The 25,823-nt window shown below is 41.9% G+C and overlaps 2 protein-coding genes across 3 annotated transcripts in view; one reads left to right on the top strand and one right to left on the bottom strand.

The window, feature by feature from the left end:
* Positions 1-11,964, bottom strand: part of GTF2E1 (general transcription factor IIE subunit 1) — a 56,685-nt gene extending 44,721 nt beyond the window's left edge. Inside the window, exons 1-2 of one of the 2 annotated variants that reach the window (XM_009689645.2) lie at positions 11,693-11,964; positions 1,947-2,424 (exon numbers count right to left, since the gene is read on the bottom strand). In XM_009689645.2, the coding sequence (XP_009687940.1) occupies positions 1,947-2,394 (448 nt within the window). In that variant the 5' untranslated portion in view covers positions 2,395-2,424; positions 11,693-11,964. Of the gene's footprint in view, positions 1-1,946; positions 2,425-10,961; positions 11,073-11,692 lie in introns of those variants that run through there. The other variant, XM_068957977.1, reaches the window with a different exon arrangement.
* On the top strand, positions 11,236-25,681 carry RABL3 (RAB, member of RAS oncogene family like 3). Its single transcript, XM_068957999.1, has 8 exons — positions 11,236-11,356; positions 11,895-11,986; positions 13,350-13,479; positions 16,489-16,603; positions 17,819-17,969; positions 18,982-19,053; positions 20,114-20,152; positions 23,113-25,681. The coding sequence occupies exons 1-8, from the start codon at positions 11,311-11,313 to the stop codon at positions 23,176-23,178; spliced, it is 711 nt and encodes a 236-aa protein (XP_068814100.1). The 5' UTR covers positions 11,236-11,310; the 3' UTR covers positions 23,179-25,681.
* Positions 25,682-25,823: the final 142 nt, after the last annotated feature.

The raw sequence follows: 25,823 nt of genomic DNA on the forward strand, positions 1-25,823 counted from the left end.
CTTATCCAAACTGGCATTCCATGCAAAAGTTCCTGAGAATCAACAGCATCATGCACTATCTAGATGAAGTTGTTACTGACCTGAAAGTTACACAGGGAGAAACAGAGGCTACATAAATTCTAGACAGATATGTTCTCACCAACATTAAATAAAGTGTAAACTGGCTATCTCATTATTTGTTTTAATACAGACGGAAACCTACTGACACTTGCTGAGAAAACAGCACCTGACTCTTCCTTCCAACAGCGTAACTGCAAGAACTGTGTGCCACTGAACGATTTTGCATTGTGAAGGTAGTAAGACAGTGGTTGACCTGGTCTTGCTGTCAAACTCAGTTCCCAGCATTACTATCTTCTGCATGTTTTTCCAGAGCTGGTTCTTTTCTCTTGGAACTCAGTGCCAACACAGGCCTCGAGAAATAGTCTGTGGAGGTGTTACAGATCCTCACAGGATGACTGTCTCACTCCCAACTACACAGGATGGCTGTTTAACAAGCCCAACTACTTTTGTGCTCCGCACAGGCTCTACTCTTTCCTTACCGAAGCAAACAGCGTAAGCACTGTTCCCCTCAGAACATGGGAAATACCCATGACTGCAGGTGCCACTGTAAAGAACATGTAGTACAGTGGTCAGTATAGAAAAATCTCTGCTGACACTGCTGGTTTCAGTGCTCCACCAGGCAACACTTTCTGTTCAGAGAGCTGCACTGAGTTACAGCAACAAAGGATATTTGACTGGGTGGATCACTTTTCTCTAGCACCAAATATCCTTTTCAGGGCTGTTCAAGTAATAGAAGTTGCACAGTTCTTGATCTTTGGAAGTGGGCATGTTTCCTTCCCCAAAACAGATTAGACATCTGCTGCAAGTCTAGATTAAAAGCTTCAAGTCCACTACACAATGAATTTATATAGTTTCTCACTATAACAACTGGCACAAAGCACCACGCTCCAATATTTTTTTGGACTCTGACTTTTGCTTTTTTTTCCCCCCGAAACAGTAAAATCAGACAAAATACAAAAGAAAAAACTTAAGAAACTAATGCAGAAGGTGGACATTCGGCTCCTAACCTCCATCTTCCCACCCAAAATAATCCCAGACTAGGGTAGTAGAGCAAGAACTCACTGGGTCATGTCTCTTTGCTTTGGGTAGTCAGTGGAAACAAAGGGAATTTTGTAACTGCTCTTTCCCCCCCCCCCTTGTCAGAGAAGACGAAGTATCTGGACTGCCTCAGAGGGTACCAATCAGAAAAAATTCGGGTTTCATATGCATGAGGCACCCTCCACTGAGGGACATACTCAAAAAAAAACTTGTTTATTCCCAATCATGACCAAGATTGTAATTAACTTCTTTTAACTTTCAAGAGTGCGCTGTACACTGAGGAAACAAGGTTGTGCAGTATAATGAAACAGCTCAAAGAAAATTAAACAGTAACAATTTACTCCTTGCACGCCTATGTTTAAATTACAGATTTTCTACATACCACAGTCAACTATACATACGTCCTTTCTGCAAACTACCAATAAGCCACACAGTTTACAGGGAAGATCAGGTTATATTGAAAAGCTGTAAACTGACAAGAATGACAGACTGCTTGATTCTGCCTTGAATTTGATCGTGACAACAAACCTCCATTTCTCTATTGCCTGCCACTCAAGCATTTCTACATGCACTTTACCAATATCACTAATTGCCTGTATAGGCTACATAAGAACTACTGCATCCATCACCAAAACTCAAAACGCGACAGCTGTTTATTAGGTCACGGCAGTGATGTGAGGTACCCGCTTTGCATTTTCCTCAAACATTTGGCACCTGCAGAAACACAGCACCCCCTAGCTCCCACAGGACTCATGAGAACTATCAGTGCTGAATAAGACTGCATTTCCTGCAAGTCTGACACCTACATGACAGGGATAGCAAAAGCGTTGTGTTACCTGAGCACTTACCTGTCCTGGGGTCAAACAGCTGATTGGCCTCCAAGTCTGTGAAAGTGCTGAAGCAAATGGGACATTTAAAAGAGGCGCGATTGGTGGAGTCTCTTTCATCAGTCTCAATCCTCCTCCTCATGTGGTCCAGCTTGTACTTCACCACATTAACCAGAAGGCGGTAGTTGATAAAGTAATAGTTATGACGGGTGGTTTTGCCATCTGGAGCTGTCTCTACCCTCATCCTGCATTTGATGAACTTGTCACCCTTGAGGGTGTTGAGGACAGCCCGCAACTGCTTCCTGTCAAACTTCAGGAGCTCCAACATGTCCTCTTCCTTCACACAGGGGTTCCGGATGAGAATGTCCAGAGCCAAAGCATGTTCAATGCCATAAAAACCACGAACCACGTATTTGGCAAGGCGTTTGAGTGCTGCTGGAACCTCAGTGAGGACATCTGGGTCAGTCATATCAGGTTCAGATCCTGAGTTTCATGTAAACTGCAATGAAAAAAGGTATATGGATTTTTAGCTAGTTTTAGCAGTTTTGATTCAATTACTTATAGACAAGGAAAAAGGTTGTTTTCCATTTCTCTTTCCTCAGCCCTGAAAGCTCTCTTTAGGCGTTAAGAATGCCAACACTACAAAAATAAAATTAGAAACCTTTTTAATTAGGCACCTTTCATTCATAACAAAATGGTGGAAATTTAAGAAAGCAAAGAAATTGCAACCTTAACACTTGGTAGATTTCTGTTCTACCCATCAAGAACCAATGGAGCTGGAACAAGAAATCCATCTTGAAGCTAGAGCTCCAGTAGATGGCTTGATGACCTGCTGAGACTTGTAGCTAGGGAGAAGAAAAACACTACAAGAACAAAGGTCCTAAGACAGTCCAAAAGAGCAGTCTCATCCCCATTTCATGTCACTAGATCATATCAAAAATATGCCTGCCTGCTTCTACTCCTCAGACATCACCAGACAGAGATCTTCTACGAGGACAGCTTGCTACTACAGACTGGTATGCATTCAGCAACGGCTCCCCAGATGTGCTGTAAGAAAGATGGGCTTGTTCCTTACTTTTTAATAAATAGATCATAGTCAGCTGTCTGCAGCATGGCAGCTACTAGCACCATCAATTACTACATCACAAAGAGCTGCAGCCTTGATCCTAGATGAGCAAATTATTTCCTTCCAGAAGACTGATCCCTCATTTAAAGTGTTTCATATTCAGGCCTTAGAATCCCAAATATAATATAAGAGAATAAACAAAGATCAAGGCTTGGTAAACATGAAGGGATGGATCTGTTTAGAAAAAAAAAAGTATGAAGTAATGATAGAAGTATAAGAAAGGTCAATGACATATCTTTTGAGTTACTCACGAAAACTTACTACGCTGTCTGTGACAAGGCAATATCTTCTAAAGAAAATGTATTTCCACTTCATTTTTCTTCAGTTTCAAATACAGTGGCATAAATGGTCATGGCAATTATGTTTCCTTGTATGCCACAGAAGCATTTATGCATCATGCAAGGAATTCATCATTAGTATTGTCACATCTCACATAGATATAAGAAACTAGCTGAGAACCAGATCCAACTCACCGCTGCGACCCTTCTAAAGCAATCATTTTTGTCTAATGGAAAAGGAAAGCGACTCAACACAGTACAGAGCAAAGGTTTATTATGATCTCACAAGGTGGCTTTGTGCATTTTCCCCTCTACTCTTTCAAGACTACCCATCTGTAAGCAACAATAAAATTCCCTTCCACTCATAACGCACTTTGACTTCAGGGTACGAAAGGTTCAAGATAAATGTGGATTATTATAGCTGTTTTTGAAGCACTGATACAGAGGTTAGTATTTCCAGTTACTTTCACACAAAACTGAATAGTCTCCCATTTTATTATGCAACTTATGCTCCTTTAGGATATGAATAGCCATTTCTTCAGCAAAAGGTTCCTTCAACTGGAGGAGAAAAAAAAAAGACCTGAAGTTTTGTTTGTTCTTCAACACTAAGCAATTTCTATCAGTGAACTAATATAAATAGTGAAATCCTGCCACTCTCAATTTTTACTTCTGTTAGGTGTTTCACACACTGAATACGTACCTCCCCAGCAATCCAGTCTCAAATAAAGGAATGAAGAGATTGACAGCAGAAAAAAGAATCCAGATAGAAGTCCCATTTTCTTCACCACTGCCATAAAACACCCAATACTCCTTCGGACAAACCACCACAGAAGCTTTCTGTGCTCTCCAAACTAATAATACATCCCCCTGGAATCACCAAGCTCTAGGTGCAACTAAGCAGCTGCTGACTCACTTCTGCTACAACTACTTAAAACTTTCTAACCATTTATGCCAATAACCTGCTTTGATTTCATTTTTTTTGTGCAAGAATACCGCACCCCACTTAAAACCTTCAATCCATCAACATCACCCCCTGAGGCTTCATGTTTCTTGAATCCCCACCCTCTTCTCTCACTCCTCTTCTGCAGCTGGGGAGGTACGGTTCTCTCAAGGGTTAGGGTCAGTGCAATTACAAAGCCTAGTTGTTTTGCATTGTGGAGCTCAATGGTTAAGTAAATTAAAGCTGTCTGATATGTCCTTGCCACCTTTCAATTAGAAAAATTGCTTTTATTCCTTTCTTCTAAAACCCTTTCTCTTTTAAATGTTCCCTTTAAACTTAAGGCCAAAGGCTTGGCAGGCTGAGAAGGGCTTGGGGAAAGCAATGCTTGTACATCTATTTCCAATTTCTCTGAAAAAGAAATCAAACTAAGATGTGCTCATCATAGCATGAACTAGCCATGAAATAAGTACTTCTAGAGTCATTTAACTGTTTCTCCTACATGTCACAATGGCTCATCTACAACATAAAGAACATTTTTTTTGGAGCTTCCTGTTAAAAGATAAAAGTGTTGGCAATAAATGGTATCCTGCAGAACAGCCATACAGTATTTTTAAAACTCTTAGATTCAATCTGTATATAGTCACAGAACACTATAAAAACACCAGCAGAATGAAATTGATTTTCAGGGACAATCTTACTGTCACTTAAAGCTAAATTTTGGTTTTGACTGAATCTGCCAGGAACCTGCTGATACTATAAAAGACAATGTGAATGCAGAATCTGGCCAGAGGCCTTTATTTACTCACATTCGTTAATTGTATCTCTTCAGAGTGAAATCACTGTATAGAATTAATGTAAACACAACAACTTAAAATATAAAGTATGGGACCCCAAATCAGACTAAAGAAGTCAAATTTTGAAAGATAAGATGCTTTAAAAAAAAAAAATGTTGATCTCAAAAAAAATCTTCTCCCGACCAATCTTTTGTCCCCTAAAAAATCATTGCAGAAAAGTCAGGGAAAAGATCTTGTAGGAGATGCCGTGACCTTCAAAATATCACTTGTTATGAAAAAAGGGGAAGAGCACTTTCAGACAGGAACATTTCACCCTGGATACCTCACCTGAGAGCACAGGTGGAAAGCATTTTCTCTGCAAGACTTTCACTAATAAGAGAGTTACAGACTTCCATACAAGGTGCAGCTTTCAGAACACAGTTAAGGTACAATTCCCTGAACAATGCACTTGAACTGCTCAAACTTAAGACCTACAAAGGACTAATAATCAAAACTTAAGTTTATGCAATTTGATTTCCAGCAATAGTTAGAAATTTAATAATATTTCTTAGTGTCAGATACTGGAAACAATATTACTAGCTCGTGGGGCCAGGAGTTTTTACACAATTGCTATTTCTTCTCTTCCACTGGAGAATTTTAGTCCCATCCAAGTCCTCTATGTTCTCAGGTAATATCGGACACCTTCTTTCAGTTCAGCACTTTTTTCTTCTAGGCACGGACGTATGCAAAGAAACCCCAACTCTGAAAAGTGGATTAACAAGGAATAAATTCTAAATTCTGCAGAAGACAGCCTTTGGGCTAGACAACTAATTGACCAGTATCAGTTCTAGGGAAAAAAAAGGCAAGCAAGGCACCAGAGAACACCCCAGTCAAGCTTCGCTGCATGAGTTTCAACAGTGCAAGATAACTAATTTTGCTCTGAAAATCAGTATGGATACTTGTTCTACAATTACCAAGCTTTTTATTATATTGAGGCCTTAATGCCAAACTGACCAAAAGCTCGGGCTTGAACAAGATTTTTATGATGCAGGTTGTATTTTACAAAAGCCTTCTCGATAATCACGTTCTCAGGCAAGTTATGCAATACAGAAAAACACCATGAGCAAGAACATACACTGTTATAAGAACTCACTGGGGCAGGGTCCATTTCTCTAGGAGAGTTTGACATCCTGTTGTTCTCCCACAAAGAATCCCAGGTTATAGCACAGAATCTCACTTGTACCTTTCACCAGCCAAGGAGAGGGATCCAGGTCACAAGTGGCAGTGCAACACCACAAGAATATCAATTTAAATTTAAGAGCACAGGTCTTTCCATCGTAACCTTGAGCATTGATTTCCTCTTCCATGGAAGCAGTAAGCCAAGCTTGAATTAATTAGGCGTGCAAAGAAATATAGTAACATTTCCTATCAAGCTTTTAATGCATGTGGATCTGTTTCATAATAACGTATGAACAGCAGGGCACTGTCAAGAAAAGAACAGAAAACAACAGCCAAGATAAACCACCATGGGTTAAGCACCTGAAGCACCACTAATAAACCACACTAGATAGGAGGATATTCAGAAATATCCAACTGAAAGATTTCAAAGTTTAAACATAAGCTTTCCTAAGAGACACAGCTGTTTGGGAATTGTTCTGGGTAATTAAGTGAATCCAATTCATTATTAGGGATACATGCAGAAGGCAGACCTGCCTACATTTTAAGAGTAGGATGATAACACTAAATATATGTCTTCCCCCCCCCCCCCAATTGCTCTAAATGGAAGCTAAAATATTGATTTCGCTATGAGAGACACTACTGAGAAGAAAGAACTATAGCTACAAATCCAACTAGATCTGTGGGGTGAAGAAACTCAGGGTCCAATATGCATAACGGAAATTGTACCTCAGGTTGAGTAAAATGCATGAGGCACAGTTCTTGAGAGAGCATACCCAGAGATGCCAGAAAGCAAATAGAGGAGAGCAAGCCACTGCGACCATGAGAGCAAACACACATTTGTTAATGCGGGGACCAGAGAACATATGGTAGCCAGAAATTCAACTGTGCGAGCATCTCCAATGGTCAGGACTTTGTTGACGCAACACCAAAGCAAATGAACTCTTCCTCTCCATATACAGAGATTTCAAGAATTCTTTCATAAATTAACAGGAATTGTGCTAAGGATGTTTGATCTGCTTTTCTTTCTGCTTTTCCAGACTAAAGCTGTGACAAGAGACGACAAATGTTAGAAAGACAATACTTAGCAGCCACAACATGCATGAAAATGTAAGTTGACCAATCAGTTAACCTGAACTTTCATCCAATGCAGCACACAAGCACCATCTTGTTCTAACATATAACTTTGAGGCTTACATTGATTCCACCAGTAACTTCACCAAAAGTTTTAATTTACTAAGTCTCACTGTTCATATATTTGATAAGGTAAACACTTCACAGCAGGATCTTGAAACAGGATGCAGACTACTCTTCAGACTCATTTGGGTAAGGAAACCCTCTATAAAACTCCAGATCTCTTTTAGAGAGAAACTCAGAGCTGCAGGATTGGCAAGGAACCTGGGTCTATCTTCATGCTTGGAAAGGGGAAGGTACTTCTATTCATCCTCCTCGCCCATCTAATCTGTTAGTGCTCTTTCAGCTAAACCTTTCAGCACCAGGCTTTACTGATTTGTTTGGAAAAAGTTTCTGTAGGCTCATGCTGTAAGGTTAAAAAGAAAATTAGGTTAAAAAAAAAAAAAAAGACTTACACTGCTAAGTTACTTGGAAACAAAATACTTTTTGTTCTGTCTGCAGTTTTTACACATGAATTCTGGAAAACTAGTGATCAGCCCATTACTTGATTCACATTAATTTAGCTAAATCATTCACCGTAACTTTTCCTTATTGACTCTCTGTGTTTCTCACATTCATTTTTCAGGCTTGACAAATTCAGATAAAGATAGAGCCCCTCACCCTTAAAGGAGGGTCTCCAAGTATGACAGGCTTCTGTGAGTCAGTGTGTACAGTATCTCACTTTAGCAACCACTTGCAAGTCCCAGATCCTGCTTTTTTAATCTCTTACTCTAATAAAATTTAGAGTTCTGTCTTCCAGAAGATGATGAAGTAAAGCTGACAGGACTGATTCTGAATCCTTCCAAACAAAAGGAGAGAAGGCACAATCTTCTGAACTATGGTGTGGAAATATGCCACCAAGATGCTAAATGTTTATGCAGGCTAACCTCAAACACTAACAGCTATTTGAGCATTTCAAAAAACGGCACAAATCTCCTCCATTCTGAAGTCTTCTGTTGTTCCCTTTCTCTGTAAGGGAGGAGGATCTATGCAATACATTCTTATCATTCAGAATTGCCTTTATTCCAGGTCAGTTTCAAATCTAATGTCTTCTGACATACATCCAAAAGGTTACTGAATTCCATCCCCTGGAGACTTCAGGAACCCTGCTGACCCATCTGCACTAAATCTTGATGGGAGATCTTTTATTTTCATTGCAAGACCTGCCCTGAGGTATTAAAAGAGAGAGAAGCGATCTGTTTTCATGAAAATTCTACCTTCTTTTTCGTGTTCTATAAAGTGAAACCAGGTAGGAACAAGGTAATAGAGGATGATTTTAAGAAGCAGAATTGTGCTGCTGCACACAGAAAGGCTAGGAACGTGCTGAAGTGCCCTGTTGGAATGAAGACATTTTCATTTCATTCCACTAGTAAAAACATATGGAACCTCACACGATAAGGCAACAAAGCCTGACCTTGCAAGGCAGAAGCTGAAAAATGCAAGCTCAGGATGTAATTCTCATTCACCTTCATAGTCTAAACATCCTGTAACAAGACCGAGACTTAGGTAAAGGAATGTATATGTTTGTATACACACAAATGTGATATTCAGAAGTACTTCAAATGCACACACCATTAACAAACAGTTCACAGCTGTAGGACAGCTAGGGATGTGGAAGAGTGAGCTTTCTCCGTGTGGTGACAGAGGTGTTAAATTGACTTAGCTGTACTGTGAAGCCCTAGAATATTTTAACAGTGGATATCAGGATATCAGAAACCCATACAATTCACAATGCCATTTAAGTACATACCAGGGGAAGCACAACCACTATTTTGGAGACTTCTCAGCATTGGTCTGCACATAGCAAAGTGCTAGGGTTCTTTAGGTGGGCTTTTTTTTCCTCCCCCCCCCTTCCTTTTTTTTTTTTTGAAGGGAAAAAGATAAAGGTATTCTCAAACATATCAAGCCTAAGTCATGATTTCAGTATAGTTGACTTAACCCACCATCCCTCTTGAAGTTTCTCAGGGGAAGGAAGCAATAATCCTTCTTAGCATCCTGGGTTCAATGAGAACTGGCACATCATGCTTGGTACCAAAGACTATACGCCCAGAAAGAAAGTGTCTGACTTTAAGGAATTCAGGAAAAAAGTAACACAAACAATTAAGGAACGTGTTTGGAAAAGACTTAGCTCATCAGGATATAGCAAGCTAATAACTCTAATGTACCTACTGGGGATGTAAGCGATAAAGAAATAGAAAATTAAGGAATTAGAGAATATCTGATTAGCTTTAATTTCATATAATTTCTCCATTAGAAGAGCCTTAGGCATCCTGTGTGAGAGCGTGCTGTAAATAGTATCTGAAAGGAGATGGAGGGTAGGACTGAAACTCCCATCAGCCCTTGCTGCTGCTGGAAGGGAACTGGTACACTCTCAAGCACATGGCTCTGCCCATTCTCTTGCACCAGTTCTGACACTCACAAGACCCTTCTGCGCTCCAAATTAACCAACTACCATAGCAGAAGAAAATTTTTTTTAAACTAGATTTGTTCTCTGACATTGTAATCAGTTGAATCAGCTAATGGAAAGGTCTGATAAGCAACAGAAACAGCAGATGCAAGAGAATGCCACTGCAGGGGAAGAAATGAGAGGCAACTCCACCTTTCAGAGGTGGAAAAAAAATCTTAAGTTACCTGTATTTCATGGAATTGTATCTTAACTGGGCAATGCTGAACACTTCTTTCATAAGACACACTTTCCTCACGTATCCTGAGCCACTTGAAATGATACCATTAAATGAACCTACTTAACAGCTCACTCCTGTTGTGAGATGCTCACCTGCCCTTCAGGGAACCATCAACCTTGCTAAGCCAAGAGAAGACCAAAGTAAGAAAACCTTGCAGGCCTAGAGAGCTGAACGGCTTCATTGTGGGGGCTCAGACAATGGTCACACTTGACACAGGGGGATGAGGTTAAAGATATCCCCTTTAACAGTAGCAGGCTGTTGTCTCAATACATCCATCTCATTTCACTGCACCCCAGGCCTCTTGCAGTGCTAATTACTCCTTGGAGTCTATAATCCAGCAGCTCCCCTCAAATTACAAGTCACACAGACTTCCTAAAGTATACTAGGCCTTAGCATTGGCCTAAGCTTTTACACCCATGCTAACCAGAGAAGCCCTTATACTATATGCCCAGCTTCCTACCCTCTACACACTTCTGCGTGTTGAGTTTTTAAACGGCCGGCTCTGTAGGTTCCTCTACGACCGGAGACTCGAGGGGCTCAACAGTATCTCATAAAGGGCGGGGGGGGGAGGGGAATACAAGAAAAGAGGCAGCCGCCGGTTTGGGGCCGAGGGCGCTGGGGAGCAGCACGGAGCCCCGCGGGCGGCACCGGCGTGCACCAACCCCACCAACGGCACCTAAAACAGGCGGGGGGGAGGGGGGACCCCGGAGCGGGGGGAGGGGGAGCGAGGCGGGCTCGCCCCCGCCGCCCGGCCACTCCCCGGTGCGCCGCCGCGTGAGCCCTCGCCCGGGACCGCCACCCGCTCCGGGGAGCCGCGGGCGGGCACCGGGGACGGGGCGAGGGCGGCCCGCTGTCGGCCGGGGCCGGGGCCGGGGCCGGCACTGACCTGCCGCCGCCGCTCCGAGCTCTCCCCTCTCCGGGCGGCGCTTCCGGTGACTGCGCGAGGGCGCGTCACAACCGCGCGCACGCCTGTGACGTCACAAGGCGCCAGGCCCCTGCCCAACGGCGCTGCCCGCGGGGCGCATGCGCACTACGACGTGCTGCCCGTGGCCGGGGCAGAAACCGGTACTAAGCCCGCTGAGCGACAAGGGAAAGAGCCAATCACAGAGCTCCAGGGCGTCCTAGTCGCTCGGGTAAGCAGCCAATGGGCTGAGAAAAATGAGGGCAGTGTGAGTTATGATTGGGGGCGTCGGGAGAGGGCGGGACGCTCAGGGGCTGTTGCTAGGTAGAGTAAGATGGCAGCTTTGGACCGGGTCAAGGTGCTGGTGCTAGGCGACTCCGGTGAGTGTCCCTCCCCCTCCCGCACAGTACGCGCGCGCACAGCGAGGGCGGGGGGACGGGACAGTTACACTCCCCCTCCCCCCCAGGCTCCTTCCCAGGGGGAGGGGGCCCCCCTTCCCCGGTGCCGGGGGGCGCGGCCGCTGCTTCCCGCCGCCCTCCCGCCCAGCGCCGCCGCCTCGCCCTGACGAGAAACCGGCCTCGCTCCACCCGCCCGCGGCCCTTCTCCCGGCCCGCCTGCGTCTCCGGAGACGAGCGGTGCCAGCCGAGCTTCGGCGCTTTGCTCCTCCGTTTGCCCCCCCTCGCCCCGGCTCTGTGCCGCGGCCGTTGGGCACTGACCGTTGGCCGTTAACGGGCGCCTGGCGCGGCGGCCTCGGACTCGCCTTCGAGTCAGGAGGGACTGACGGCGGTGCCCTGGCCGCGCGTTGCACAAACGCGGTGGTTCGTTGAGGGCTTCTGTCGGTTATCTCGCCGCCTTTTTAGCTGTTTTTATCCCAGACACGTCCACTGATCGGGTGTTGTTCTCTACATGCGTTTGCAGGTGTTGGGAAGTCTTCACTAGTTCACCTCTTATGCCAAAACCAGGTGTTGGGGAATCCATCTTGGACAGTGGGCTGCTCGGTGGATGTTCGAGTAGGTGATATTCCAGGCGTTTTTTTTTTTTTTTTTTTAAGTACACATAATTTAAAATGCGAAAGAGGAAATCGACCTTGTTTCCCAGTGTTGTGGGCTTTTTGTTACAAGCTCAACTCTCAGCTGGGCTGATTCAGACTTTCATTCTTCTAAGGGATGTAAATGAGCTTGAACTTAAATAAGCTTGAAAGCAAGATTCTTAGATTTTTGGAATTTGATTCCAGTCTTTAGTTAATTTGTTGTTTTCATTACTTTGCCCCACAGAAAGAGGTGTGTTTCAGTGTTTTGTAAAGTTGAAAACTGTTAGAAGAAAAAGTATCAAATATGTGCAGAGCACTTGTGTGAGCAAATTGTGACTTTACAAGATTGCTAACTAAAGAAGCAAAGATTCTTGTCATTCATAGAGCCTCCTTATCGCAGTGACCACTGAAGTGTTATAAGTTGATGAGCAGCCCATTTAAATCAGAGGATACAGAACTTGCACTACGCTTCCCTGAGAAACAGTCAGTGCACAATTAAATTGTCAGCCAAACATTGGAGAACAGAATTGGCTGTTTGTTTGATTTGAGGATTTCTAGCATGACCATGGGATTGCTTCTGTTGCAGTCTACTCATCACGGCGCCTAGTATCGGGGGACTGTGAGTTTACTCATCTGGTAGTTTTTGGCCTACCTGCAGTCCTTTTGGGATAGTGATAAATGCTTCCTTCCTTCCTTGTATGCAACATTCTCCCTAAAATGCTTTGCGGTAGCTTAGGAATGATCCTGTCCTATTGTCTAGGAGTTTTATCTCAAAGAATGCCAAATTATATTCCCAAAATTTTGGGAAAGAAATGTTGCAGTTGTATTTGACTGTGGAGCAAAACTACGCAGCAAATCCTGGGAGGAAAATTGCTATTTGATTAATTCACTTGACATGTCGATGAGAATTTAGGAGTAAAAAGATGTGGTCAGTCTAAATCTGGTGTAGTCAGCCATGCTAATATTCTTAATTATGCAGTATTGTCATGTGATTTTTAACAACTGCGAGAAATCACAACCTCATCTTTTCACCTGCTTTAGCAGCACATTGTGTCCAAGCACTCCATGAGTCATTAGGTTTGCTAGTGTTTAGGAGGAAAGAATGTTCCCTGCTGACTCACCAAGCTTCATCTCTTGTAGGAACTGCAGTGACCGCCGTGGTCGTTGCCTGACTCAATCCAGTCAGTCCTCTTCTACTTGAGAGATTTCAAATGATGTCAGTGTTAGAATTTACGAATTTCTGTCCAAATGCAGTAGTCATTGCAGCTGAATGTTTAAGTGTTGTGTGGATTAACTCCTGCAAGGTAATGCTGTGATTACGTATGGTCTGAATTTTCCATCAGATTCATGACTACAAAGAAGGGACTCCAGAAGAGAAGACCTACTATATTGAGCTGTGGGATGTTGGCGGTTCAGTGGGCAGTGCCACTAGCGTGAAAAGCACACGAGCAGTATTTTATAACTTGCTGAATGGTAAGTTTGCTTGGAGTAAATCTGTTTTTGTCACTTTCTGCTGTAAGCTGTCTCTTGGCTTTGGAGCAGGATTCCTTGAGTCTGGCTGAGGGCTGTGTTGTTCTCTGTACTCATTCCAGTACATTTATACAGGAACGAGTGATACCATTCTTCAGCAGAATTTTATGGACTCAGTTTTGAACTGGAAAACTATTTCAGGCAAGCCTGTGCAAATGAGCTTCATCCAGCATTTTACTTTGTGTCACTATCCCAGCCTTGTGCAACGGGCACGACAGGGGATGTTTGAAGTTGCAGTGGTGTCCCTTCCAGCTATCCTTGTAGATGTGAGAGCTGGTTTCACCTTTCCAGGTCTAATTCAGAGACTTAATTTATGTTTTCCTTGTCTGTTTGGTTCCAAAATCTAAACCAAGGAAAAGTTTACTGCCCATAAAGCACGTACATGAACTTTGATGGTTATGTCCCACCCTGGCAAGTTTGAACAGATCTCCCATAACATTGCAAGAATCTGATGACCGTCTTGCCCTCTGTTCGCTTAATTTGGCAAGTGATTTTTAGTAATTAATTCTTGCAACTTGCTGTTAATAGAAAGATAGATTTTATGCCTTGGAAAATATGGCATCCCTTCTTTTGAAATAGTGACCTGTAGGTCTAGTAGTTCATCTGGAACACAGAAGTAGCGTATAAGATATTATGAATATAGTATTTAAAATGCAGTATCTCATTAGATACTATCTAGATACTAACAGGTACTATCTATTTGACATGCAAGGACAGTTCACTGAAAATAAGAGTATGCTAGGTTAATGACTACTTCAGAAAACTTAGTCCCGGATGTTCTATTTCGATTCTCATTTCTTGGTCATCATCATCTGAGGGCCCTTCATAATTATGATTATTTCCCCTTTCCCAGGAGAAAAATTGTGCGTAGGTGCCTTTTGCTTACATTATACAACAAGACCCCTCTAAGTAAGGCTGAGCTGAATTGTGCCCTCAAAGCAGAGGCCTTAAAGCAAGCTGCTTTGGTGTATAGAAGAAGTGGATTTCTTTTTGGCACCAAATCCACAATATTACAGTTCGTGTTGGTCAGACTTGGAAATATCCTAGAGCAGCACATGAGGAGATGAAGTTTTGAACTTTTGTATCTGACTTCTAATTGATGGAATTATGAAAATTGGGTTGCTTTATTACCACTGCCCGAAAGACATTAGCCAGTTCACATATGAAAATTGTAGTCTCTGGTAGTTAGCCTTGGCTCTAGTTTCTTTCATTAGATACATTTCTTCATTAGAGCTTGTCTCACAAATTGCCTCTCTTTGACCTGATGCGAGAAGAGGAGCGCATTACTTCTGCCTGACTGCTTGTCCTTTCTGGGCTTGCAGTGATCTGAGAAGTCTGAGATCAAAAGACAGTTAATGTTTGGTTATAGCAGCATCTGTGCAGACTGTCAGGGAGACTTGGTTGCTGAGGAGGTGAGGTATCATTCACTTTTGGTATGGCCACAGATCATCAGCTTTCATGAGCCTGCATCTGTTTTGTGCACGGTGATAGTCCGAGACAGTGAACAGGTAGCAAGGCTGTGGTTTTCAGACATTTATGTAGCAGGAACAATAGTCCTTGGTCTTGTCTGCTCTTTATTGATGTTGACACAGTCTTTTCCGCCGGTCCAACTACTTGTGTAGTTTTGAGCGAGGCAAGTAAGGAAACTGACCAACGAAAAGTGTAAATAGGGGAGAGAGGTCGTTATTTAGGTCAAGGATGCCTGAAAGAGGAGGAATTTTCTTGCAAGTTATGCAGCAGTGCCTCTGAATCTGTTGCCATAAGCCAATTTTTTTTGCATCAGGCTTTCTCTCTCTGTACTGGGGGGTGGACGCAAGGTCAAGTTGCTCTTTTTCTGCTAGTACTGAGATAAAGGCTTTGAAAGAGTGATACTGTTGTGACATGTTGGGGGAGGTGCTCGTTTTCTTGTAGAGTTCTCATAGGAGTCTCTGTGCAAAGTAGTGTGGGGTAGTGGAGAATGCGGCTATGTGGTTTGCTCTTAGTGTTTACAGTGGGTGGCATCTTTGGGAGGTAACCGATGAAAGATTAAATGAAATAAATTTTGTACACCTGTGGGCTGTGAAATGTGTATTGAGAACAAATCCCGATAGCGATGAGAGGTATAATTGCATCTTATCCTTGAATAAGTGATGGTTTAAAGTCTGGAGAAAGTGGGAGCATTCCACAGGTGGCAGAAGGTGTGAATAAATAGAAGATATTTGCTAGCAGGAGTTGATAATTGAGTTAGGAACTCTGGTTATCAGAAGTGGGTGTCTGTTAACAGCACAGCTAGAAAGTTTGGCTGGCAATTTTCCTATCTCAGGATTTACATTTTGAAGGCTCACGGTAATGAAAAATGCTAGAAGCTTTTTCTTGACTACATGGAATCGTATTAGCGCGTGTTCTTACCAAGCGTTTGGTGGACTGTGAAAGTTCATCAGAGCCTATTTCCCCTTTGGATACCTCCACAAGTGCATGGCATTAGTTCTTGAAACTGTGGGAAGGTAATAGTGCTCTGTAAACCCTTCAGAACCCACCCAGCCCCAAAACAGCCTTTCTGTTTCTTAGATTGTGTGACAAGAAAAGAGTTGTGTGTTTACCAGCTAGGTAGAACAGTGAAAGGCTGAATTCTCTGCTGTGTTAATACAGAGTTTCAGTATCATTAGGATTACATTATTAGAGGATTAGAACAGAATTGGGGAATGCCTGCCAGCCTGTTGCAAATTAAAACCTAAGATGGATGTTCTGTTCCTCCTTTCCTGGGTTTTTCTTCTTATCCAACTCCTGAGAAGGAGCTTTAAAAAACTGCTGCATTTTCGTATTTTCACCTTAACTCATTCCCTGTAGTTCAACGAGTTATCTTTCCCTGTCTTAGTTCCCAGACGTCTGGGAACCTGCAGGTGCCATTTTGATAGGAAAAGGAAAAACTGTATATCATGAAATAGCATCTTGCTGCCTGCTCTTTTACTTTAGGGATAATTTTAGTGCATGATTTAACCAACAAGAAGTCATCCCAGAATCTGTATCGCTGGTCTTTGGAAGCACTCAACAGAGATGTCGCTCCAACGGGAGTTCTAGTGACAAACGGGTGAGTGAAAAGCATACTTGTGCTCTATGACACAATGATTCTAGGCTGTTTTAGAAGTATTCGGTCTTCCCTAAGCTACTTGAAATCCATAGGAAATTAGAGAGGGCTAGACTCGTAAGGAAGAAAGAAGAAAACGGGATACGAAAGAAAAATGTTCTTTTTTTCACACTGCTGAGCAGGTCATTCTGCATCTAGATTCCCAAATTATTTGACTGTAGTCAAACGTGGTTTAAGCGAAAAGATCTTTACTGTGTCCTTTATTTGTCTGAGGCCTGTGTGAGAGTGGGTCCATTTCCTGATACCCAAAGACTTGTATACGTCTTTTTCTGAGACATGCGAAGCCATTTTACAGGAAGTGTTATGTAGCATCTCTGTTCCAACAGGCTTTCCCTCACTGCACCAGGAGCAAGAAAGCTTGCTCAAATTTAAGCCAGGAGTCTGGCTTAGAAATCTGCTTAAAGATCATGGTCATAATTAGCTTCCCACTGTATTGTCAAGTATTTCCTGCTATATCTTCATGCTGCTGTTATCCATACAAGCAAGGAGGTTTTCAGATAATGGATAAATCACATGCATGAGCACTTCACACAAGGGGGGGAAAGCCACAATTGTTTATCTGTCTGTGCTGGTGTACGGGTGCTTTTTTAGAAACATGTGAAAAGGAAGAGGGAGTGCATTACATGAGCTGCAATTTTCTTCTGTTTTCTCCACATAAAAACTCCTTATGACTGTTTTAATTTTTGAAGGCTTCACTTCTGTCAGGGACACATGCCTAGTCTGTGGCAATTGCTGGACTAAGTTCTCAGTGTTAATCTTGGCTTAAATAAAAAGGAAAGACAATTGAGCATCCTAGTTGAGGGGAATGATTGGTGCTTGTATTTGTAATGACATATTTTATTACAATATTATTTATCTTGTGTAGGGCATCTTTACTAATTGTTTGTATCTGAATCAAGGCTTGTTGGAATTCAGCTTACAGTAGCTATCTTTACCTGAATGTGGACAACTTAGTAACTTGACACCTCAAAAATATTATTGCAACTATCCTTGGTATAACATGGAAACAGGTAGTGTTTCACAGTGGCAATTTATTTCCTCGTCCCTCCTTAAAAATATTTGTAGGAACTTTTGACGTTCAGAGATGCCAGCTCCCTGAGCTGTGCCGCTTAGATGGCCATCAGTCCATCCACGATTTGTATTTGTTTTCTTCAACAGTGACTATGACCGTGAACAGTTTGCTGATAACCAGATTCCACTGCTGGTAATAGGAACTAAACTGGATCAGATCCCAGAAACTAAGCGGAATGAAGTTTTAACCAGAACAGCTTTCCTGGCTGAGGATTTCAATGCTGAAGAGATCAATTTGGTTAGTATTTTTGCCACCAGCGTTATTTCTCTTTCATGTAGCAGTGATTCTGTTTTTCAGTAGGCAAATGTCTTGTTAGAAAAAGTGGGCTTCTGGAGAATTTCTCAGTAATGCTGGAGTCATGCACATTTTGATTGGCAGTCCCCCTTGCTTGAAGAAGTGATAGGCTGTCTTTCATTATAGGGATATGTAGGGGGGATAGATAAGCTGGTCTGAGTTTAGAATTGATGGCTGCGAGTTAAGTTTTCTCTTTCCTGTTCTTAGTTCTGACACAGACTATATTTGAATGAAATGTCAAGACCCCATGTTACTTATTTTGATGCATATTTATGTGTGTGTATGCTGTATGAATGCCTGTATGCACACACAAACTTGTATGCAGCCTATAAAAATCATTAGCTGGCTGTATAGCTGGTGGCCAAAGGCAAATGTGAAGAGCAGAGGGAGAGTCTTGGAATCTTCAGGTTGCTTCCTTCACAGCAGGGAAACAGGCCTTTGCTCCAGTGCGAGGAGCCTAACCTCAAGGCAGGCTGGAGATATGGGACAGTGTTAAGGAAGGTTGCTGCTTCTACTTCTTTCAAGAAAAGTCAGTTTATTGTGCAGGTCAGGCTAGTATCTGCTCAGTATCTGGCTAGGGTTATATCTATATCATCTCCTGATATTATACCTCGAAAACCATTTGGCTACTGTTTGTCTTGAGGAACTAAGTTTAGATTTTGTGTTCAAACCTCCCATCTCCAAAACTCTGTAGCAAAGGAAACATTCTTCTATATCTAAATTTAAAAGGCTAACACTTGGTTATCCCTTCCCAACCACTTTGGTCCACTTTATTTACAAATCATTGTTTTTCTCTCAAAGGACTATGAAGCTGAGATCAGAGCAGGTATACTGTATTTGCCTTAAATGATTGCATGTGCCTTTTTCAGGGAAAGGGGTTTGATTTCCCCTGTGTATGGCTTCCTTGTGTTGATTTCCTTGTGCTGAGTATGTTGTTGTCTTTTGTATGTTCTAGGATTGCACCAATCCTCGTTATCTGGCTGCAGGCTCATCCAATGCTGTCAAGCTAAGCAGGTTTTTTGATAAGGTAAGTCAAGTCAATTAAGTTTTACTGTTCCGTGTATTGAACCCTGTCTGTGCTTTGAGCATGGAAAGAATTACCTACTCTTTTCACTTTCCACTTTTTGAGCTGGTTCAGGTCAGGTATGGGGAGGCCAAAGATTACTCTGCTCTTGGAAACCTGATTCTTGATCTGCATAGAGCAGTGAAAAAGAATTCACAAATGTGCAAAAACTCTGCATACACTTTTGGAATCGATTGGCAGGCCAGAGGGTTTGCAGCATGCTAGGGTAGTAGCGCAGGGCATTGTAAAGCTATGGTTAGCACTGTTGCTCCTGTTAAAGCAAGCCTCAGGAATGAAAAAATGTGTTATTCTCCCTCCGGCACAGGAGAGCACATCAAGGCGTACTGTGAAAATGACAGAAGAAATGCTCTGATTTAAGCCGCTTTTTATCCCCTGGACAGAGTGATCGTAACAGGTTGTGCTTTAGAAAAGAGGAAATTTGTCATGAATTTCCTTTGGAGGAGGGAACAGATTGTACAGAGTGATGCAAATTACTTTTGATTCTTAGACTGACAGTATTGCCTCCACAGGTATCCTTCAGCATAGAGAGTGTGGGGGTCATTCCTGGAGAGCGAGTCAGGCTACCTGAAATATACCTGATGCCTGGGGGGCTCCTCAGAACCATTGAAGTTGTTATGGCACCTGCAGAATTTCCCAAGTATGAGCTTTGGCAGGTGCCCAGAACCACCCTGCCTGCACAGAGAGGTGGGAATAACATTGACTCTGATGCAGTAAGGAGACACCCAGAACTGAAGACCTCCATTACTAAAAGGGGCTAATTACATTAAGTGTGTAGAACTTGAGGATAATGCAGCTTTTCTAAGGATGCTGGAGATGTCAACTCCTTTTATATGCAATAGCCTAGCGCTTAGAGCAATAAGCCTTGAGCAGGAGACTTGGGTTCAGATCCCTCTTCCCCTCACTTAGCCATGAATTTCAGTGCTCATGTGTGAAGCGCTGATTGGAGTCCGAGGTTATGAATGTGTTGTGCCTGCTAAGATCATTCTCTGATTGTTTTTCCCAGGTCATAGAGAAGAGATACTTTTTAAGAGATGGCAATCAGGTTTGTTATGTTTTACTCCTTTTTTGTTTTGTTTCTCCCAGTGTAATGCTGTCTGCTGATAGAGTTCTGTTTAAGATACGGGCTTTGTGTGACTTGAATGCTAATTCGTGCTGGTAGCTGACTTTTTAAATCTGTGGGAGCACAACTGCTTTGCATGGGCAGAAAATTGGCCGACTTTTGTCAGTGAAATTATGATTGGCAGTGAAATAATTAAAAATGCTAACGCAGTGGAATTTGCAAGACTGAGATAAAAGGGGAAAATAGTATCTCTTTGATCTCGCAGCTTCACTCTGATCTGTTGCAGATTTAGGCCAGAGATGCTGTCTTGAATGTCAATCAAAAGGCCATTTTCACAGCTGGACCCAGCATTTTATGTTTTCTGCAGGTAGTTTTTGTAGAACAAGTGGAGCCACCAGAAGAATGGCAGTATGATACCAGCTGTAATTCATTCCTAAATGGTTGAATTACCTGGTTTCAGTGAAGTTGGTGAAGAACTAGCAAAATGGCTCTCTTGGTTTGGACAGGTCACTTCAGCTTTCTTCTGCCCCTCGTTTTCCCATCTGCAGTCTACCCTGCAGAGGATAGTGAGGTTTTGCTGATCATAATTGCAAGGTGCTTGCAAATTACAGCAAATAGCACCACTGAAATACAATCAAAAGTATAACTAAATATAGCTGTGCTGAAAATGCCTTAGGGAGAGTGGGGAAAAAAAAGAATCAGGGATTACATAATGCTTACTTTTCATGAGGATTTTCTTCTGCCTTTTAAAAACAAATTTACTTTTTCCCATTTCAATTCTGCAAGATGCCTTTTTCTGCCCCCGCCTCCACGTTCTAGTAGAAGGAAGTCTCACTTTCATAGAGATAATAGCTTAATGCAGAAATCTGCTGGTATGTTGGCTGTCTTTGATTCATGATGTAAGATTTTTATTTATCTTATTTGATCACTTTTAGTGATTAACCAGAGATTATATTCATTCTGGTCATGTGCCAGAGATTACAGCTTGCTGATGACTTCTTTGATCTGCTTAACTGTCAACAGCTCAAAAGCTTAAAATGAATTTTAAATAGTGGACAGTCGCATTTAAAGAGACAAAATCCAAATGGGAACTGAAAATTTCAGTGTAACCTCTTAATGTTATTATTTGAAATGATCTATTTAATGTAAATTTTATAAATGCATTTCTGGGTATTCTACAACAGGTCTCTTCCATGATTCATGTTTTAGGTCATTTTTATTATAGAATTCTTCAGAGTGAAGAGCATGATAAGTTCTAAATTGCTTGCGGCTATGATATCAGTCAGATCTAAGATAAAGAGATAATAGTTCCTCTTAATTAGTGACTTTAATGTTAGAAGTGCTAAAAGAGAGAAATTTTTTGCAAGAGTATCCTGCTACTTCTGAGTTATAATGATTACATTTTTCTTTCCTGAATTCCCAAAGCAGTTTTGATTAGACAAACTGTTGTGTGAAATTGCCGAGTTTTCCCCTGGGGATAGTTGCTTTTTAGAGTTGAACAAAATAATTCTTTGATGAATACATTGCATATCTGTTTGAGTCTTGGGCCTGAAAACCCTTATGAAATTTAAATTACGTAATCACAGAACAGTTGAGGTTGGAAGGGACCTCTGGAGATCATCTAGTCTAACCTCCCTCTTTAAGCAGGGTCGCCTAGAGCAGGTTGCCCAGTACCCTGTCCAGACAACTTTTGAATATCTCCCAAGAAGGAGACGCTCAACCTTTCGGGGCAGCCTGTTCCAGCGCTCAGTCACCCTCACAGTCAAGAAGGTTTTAGGTTCATATGGAACTTCCTGTGTTTCAGTCTGTGCCCGTTGCTTCTCGTCCTATCGCTGGGCACCACTGAGAAGAGTCTGGCCCCATCCTCTTTAATTTAAATTTTTAATTTAATCTTTAATATATAAATTGTGTTTCTTCAGTGCACTTTCATTTTGGGTAAGCTCTTTAGCTTTTTTGATTTGCCAATCAGGTGTGTATCTTAAGCAGTCTGCTTTGTACTGTAAATTGCATTCTCTTTGCATGCTATCCGTACATGCCCACATTCTCCTGGCTTTGGGCAACTGTTTGATCTGTAGTGCTTGGCTGACACCTTCCTTCTTAGTATACTGTATTTGCTATGAAAACATGGGATTGCTTTTGGAATGCGTTTACTTAGTCTCTGATTTCTATTTATGTATAGTTAGAATTACTTCTAGACTGTAATCACATCATTTCATGCTGTCACCAGTAGGACAACCCTCTAATACAGTATTAGAGATCATTGAGTCTCTTTTATGGGATTCATGAGTGCATAGAATTGCAAATCTGTTTGCAATACCATTAAGCCAGAGAAGCTTGTGATGGTTTGGAGTAGATTTTCTTTGTAAGCACTGATTGTCACAAAGTAAGTAAGCTGCGTCTGTGCAAAAGCAGAAGTGATAATCCTTTGCATTGTTTGCAGCCTTTTCTCTTCTGACGGTTTTCTTAAAGCTTTTCACCAACTGTCCTTTCAACTTCACTAGGAGTGAAGTGCTGCTGTCTCAGGGTAGGAGGGATTAAGTCTCAACAGCCATTTATTACAACATGCTAACACTATTTTGTAGTTTTAAAAATTAGGGGAAGAAAGATTCCTGTATGCAATTGAAACTGGGATAAACAGGGACTTGGAAATTTCTAATGAATTTCTGATGGTTTAGCATTTGCCTGAGAAATTAAGGCTTTCGTTGCAACCCTTGCCAAAAGCCTTAGGGAACTCTGAAGCACAAATGATCCAGGCTTCAGTTTTATATTGTGTTTTATAGATGTTGCTCCTCTAGCAGTAGGCTGAAGCATTTCTTCAGTCCTGATTCAGGAGCCCGCATGGAAGAGGAAGGCATTGTTGCAGTTGGCTTGGTAACAGGCACACTAATGAGGGCTGGAGGGAGTTCATGCTGATTCTGATGTGACATCTTTTCCATCTCTAGATTCCTGGCTTCACAGAAAGGAAGAGGTTTGGAGGAGGAGCGCTAAAGAGCCTTCATTATGACTGAACATTGAGAATAAGTTGAAGATGGATTTTTCTCAGTGTCTAACTACGTTCCCATTGGATGCTTAAAGACAATAATGCTTGTGTCGGGCAGAATGAAATGAAATCATGCTTTGGCTAGGTAGACTGCTGAAGCTACTTCTGCTGCAAAAGACTTGGGGAAGAATGTCCAGAATCTAATTTGAGATCTGGACTTGCAGGCCTTCTGGATATATGGGAACTTTTGGAGGATGTGTGCAATAAATTCAGTGCCTCCCACATTGCTGTGGGAAATGTTATCATGCACGGCATGTATATTTGATGTCTTTTTCTCCATTCTGGAAGATTTATGAACAATCTTTGCAATGAATTACATTCATCTTACCTCCAGCAGAAAGATGACACTGAGTGGGCTTCTCATTTTCAGTAAAGTGAAAGAAAAACAAGAGAGCAAAATGTAGAGATGAGTAAGGAATGGTCTGGAAAATACAGAATGCTATTACTAAATGAATGCTGTTGTCTCACCTGGAACACACTGTTCAGCTCCACTCAGAAGTGATAAAAGAGAAATAGACAAGAAATGAAAAAGATTTGAAGCCCCAAAAATTATGGGTGGAAAACAAATGGTATTAATTCTGCTGCTTTAATTAAAATTGTTTACTTTGGAGAGGACAGAGAAAGTGAATCGGGTACTCCCGTTTATCTTCTCATTATTGAAACTCCTTGCTCTTATATCAAGTTAAAAAGGCAATGCATTGAAAGTTGATGGGAAAAGTATATTTTTATACCATGCTTATGTGGACCTCAATGTGAAACGGTCTTACTGAGTCTGAGAGCTTAGTAGGTTCAGAAAACATGAAATATAAGAACATCCACTGTTGAATTAGAATGGATAGAAATTTTAAAAGGATATAAAGCCCTGTAAAGAGTAGGAACCAAGTAAGCATGCTTAGAAAGAATGAACTGTGATAGGGCAGTTTTGTTGACACATCTAGCGCTAAAGATGCGGCAGACTTGACAAAGAGGCCTGCTGGTCTGATCTGCAGTGCCAGCTATTGGCTTTCTAAATATCCTTGTCTCTGTATAATTTCTCATCTCCCCAAAACTATAAGGAGAGGTAAAAGCTAAGTTCATGGCAGTTTCTTCTTTTCCCTTCTGTCCTTCCTTCCTCATAGTTACCTCTAATGGTTAAAGCCTCTGGCAGAGGCTGACTAAGAGCTGGAGTTAGATGTAAATACAGATTAATAATAAATGGGAGTAGAAGAAAGTAAATGCTGGTGTGAAATTGACATTGAGCTGAGTTCTGCAGTCTCCAGATTACATCTGCCTGCAGCTCTTCTCTAGCAGCTGCCTGGAATTAAATGGGAAACTGCCTATTGCCACTAATCAGGCACAAAAATGACAGCTAGGTGTGCTAGTCAAACTTATTAAAATTAAAAATATGACTGCTTTGCTTTTCCTTTCTTCAGGCCATTTCCTAAAGGGTCTCGGAGCGTTTGCAAACGTTAGTGGCCTACATTTTTAGATGGCAGTATGAAATAGGATATTAGTTTACATTTACTTTATGACCAGGGAAAATAAGGTTTTGAAATATTCATACCAGATAACCCACGCCCAAGTTATGCAGCTCATGACAGCACCAAGTCTGTCTCAGCTCCTTTGACAATGAAAGCTGGAATTATTTTCCCAAGGTCAGACAGTATTTTAGGGTAATCAGATCTGGGCTCCCTCTTGTTACCAAGGAGCTGCAGAAAAAAACAAGAAAGCTAGGCCTATTTTCTCTTTCACCTTATGGCTTCGTTAAGAGAATTGAAAGTGTTGCGGAGTAAGGGAAGTCAAGAGCACCCGTTTAGACTAAGATATTGCACTACCTAATGACAAGACAAGTCTTCGATTTCAAGGAAGAAACTTTCCAAACTAGCCTTATTCAATTAATCAAAAAAGGAATGTTGTGCAGTATGGTGTAAAGTGGCCTAAGCCCTAGTCAGGACTTAACTGTATTTGTGCATTTCACTGCAGAGGCTCCACAAAGAAACTCTCTTAGTATGAGAAATCTTACAGAAGTGAATTCATGCTCCAGGAATAGGTCTAGTGCATCAGTGGGATGGAAGCTAATGGCAGTCAGGATTTTGGGACAAATTAAAAAAAATACTGTCATGATAGGAGGGAAAGATGATAAAGGGAACAAGAGCTAAGGAGGAGTAGCGTACATCAGCAAGCTGTAGAAAGGCAATGCTAGCAGATTGAGAGGGCAGTTTGTTCAAGGCTCTGGCTCCTGCTCTAGGCCCAGCTAAGTCTATCAGCATGCTGTCATCCACTTGTGAGCTGTGAAAACTTGTCCCAGGATATTTCCATCCCCTACTGAATTGACTTGCTGCATGGCCTGACAAGTGACTTCGCTGGTCAGTCTCACTGTTTCCATCTGCAAAGTGAAAGATGCTTCCCTGGAGGCATAGTCCTGATGTATCTGTCTGTCAAACTCCTGTGCTTTCAACACATTGCGAATTAAAGAGTCCGTATTTTTGTTATTTCAGTCTTGATCATTTACCTTGAAGAAAATGAGGACCAAAGGTGTACCAAGCTGTTTGTATTGTAACAATACTTAGTCTGATATGACCACCTTTAACTCTGTCCTGCCATAAACTCTTTTAACTTCACTACAGTTAGTTT

Source organism: Struthio camelus, chromosome 1, assembly GCF_040807025.1.
Source record: "Struthio camelus isolate bStrCam1 chromosome 1, bStrCam1.hap1, whole genome shotgun sequence".
Taxonomy (NCBI): Eukaryota; Metazoa; Chordata; class Aves; order Struthioniformes; family Struthionidae; genus Struthio; species Struthio camelus.

Excerpts from the sequence above, each read along its gene's own strand:
- RABL3 (XM_068957999.1), top strand. The coding sequence starts at position 11,311 with ATGGCAGCTTTGGACCGGGTCAAGGTGCTGGTGCTAGGCGACTCCG. Across the intron at positions 17,970-18,981 it reads ATGCTGAAGAGATCAATTTG|GATTGCACCAATCCTCGTTA; the intron begins GTTAGTATTTTT and ends TGTATGTTCTAG. Across the intron at positions 20,153-23,112 it reads TTTTAAGAGATGGCAATCAG|ATTCCTGGCTTCACAGAAAG; the intron begins GTTTGTTATGTT and ends TTCCATCTCTAG.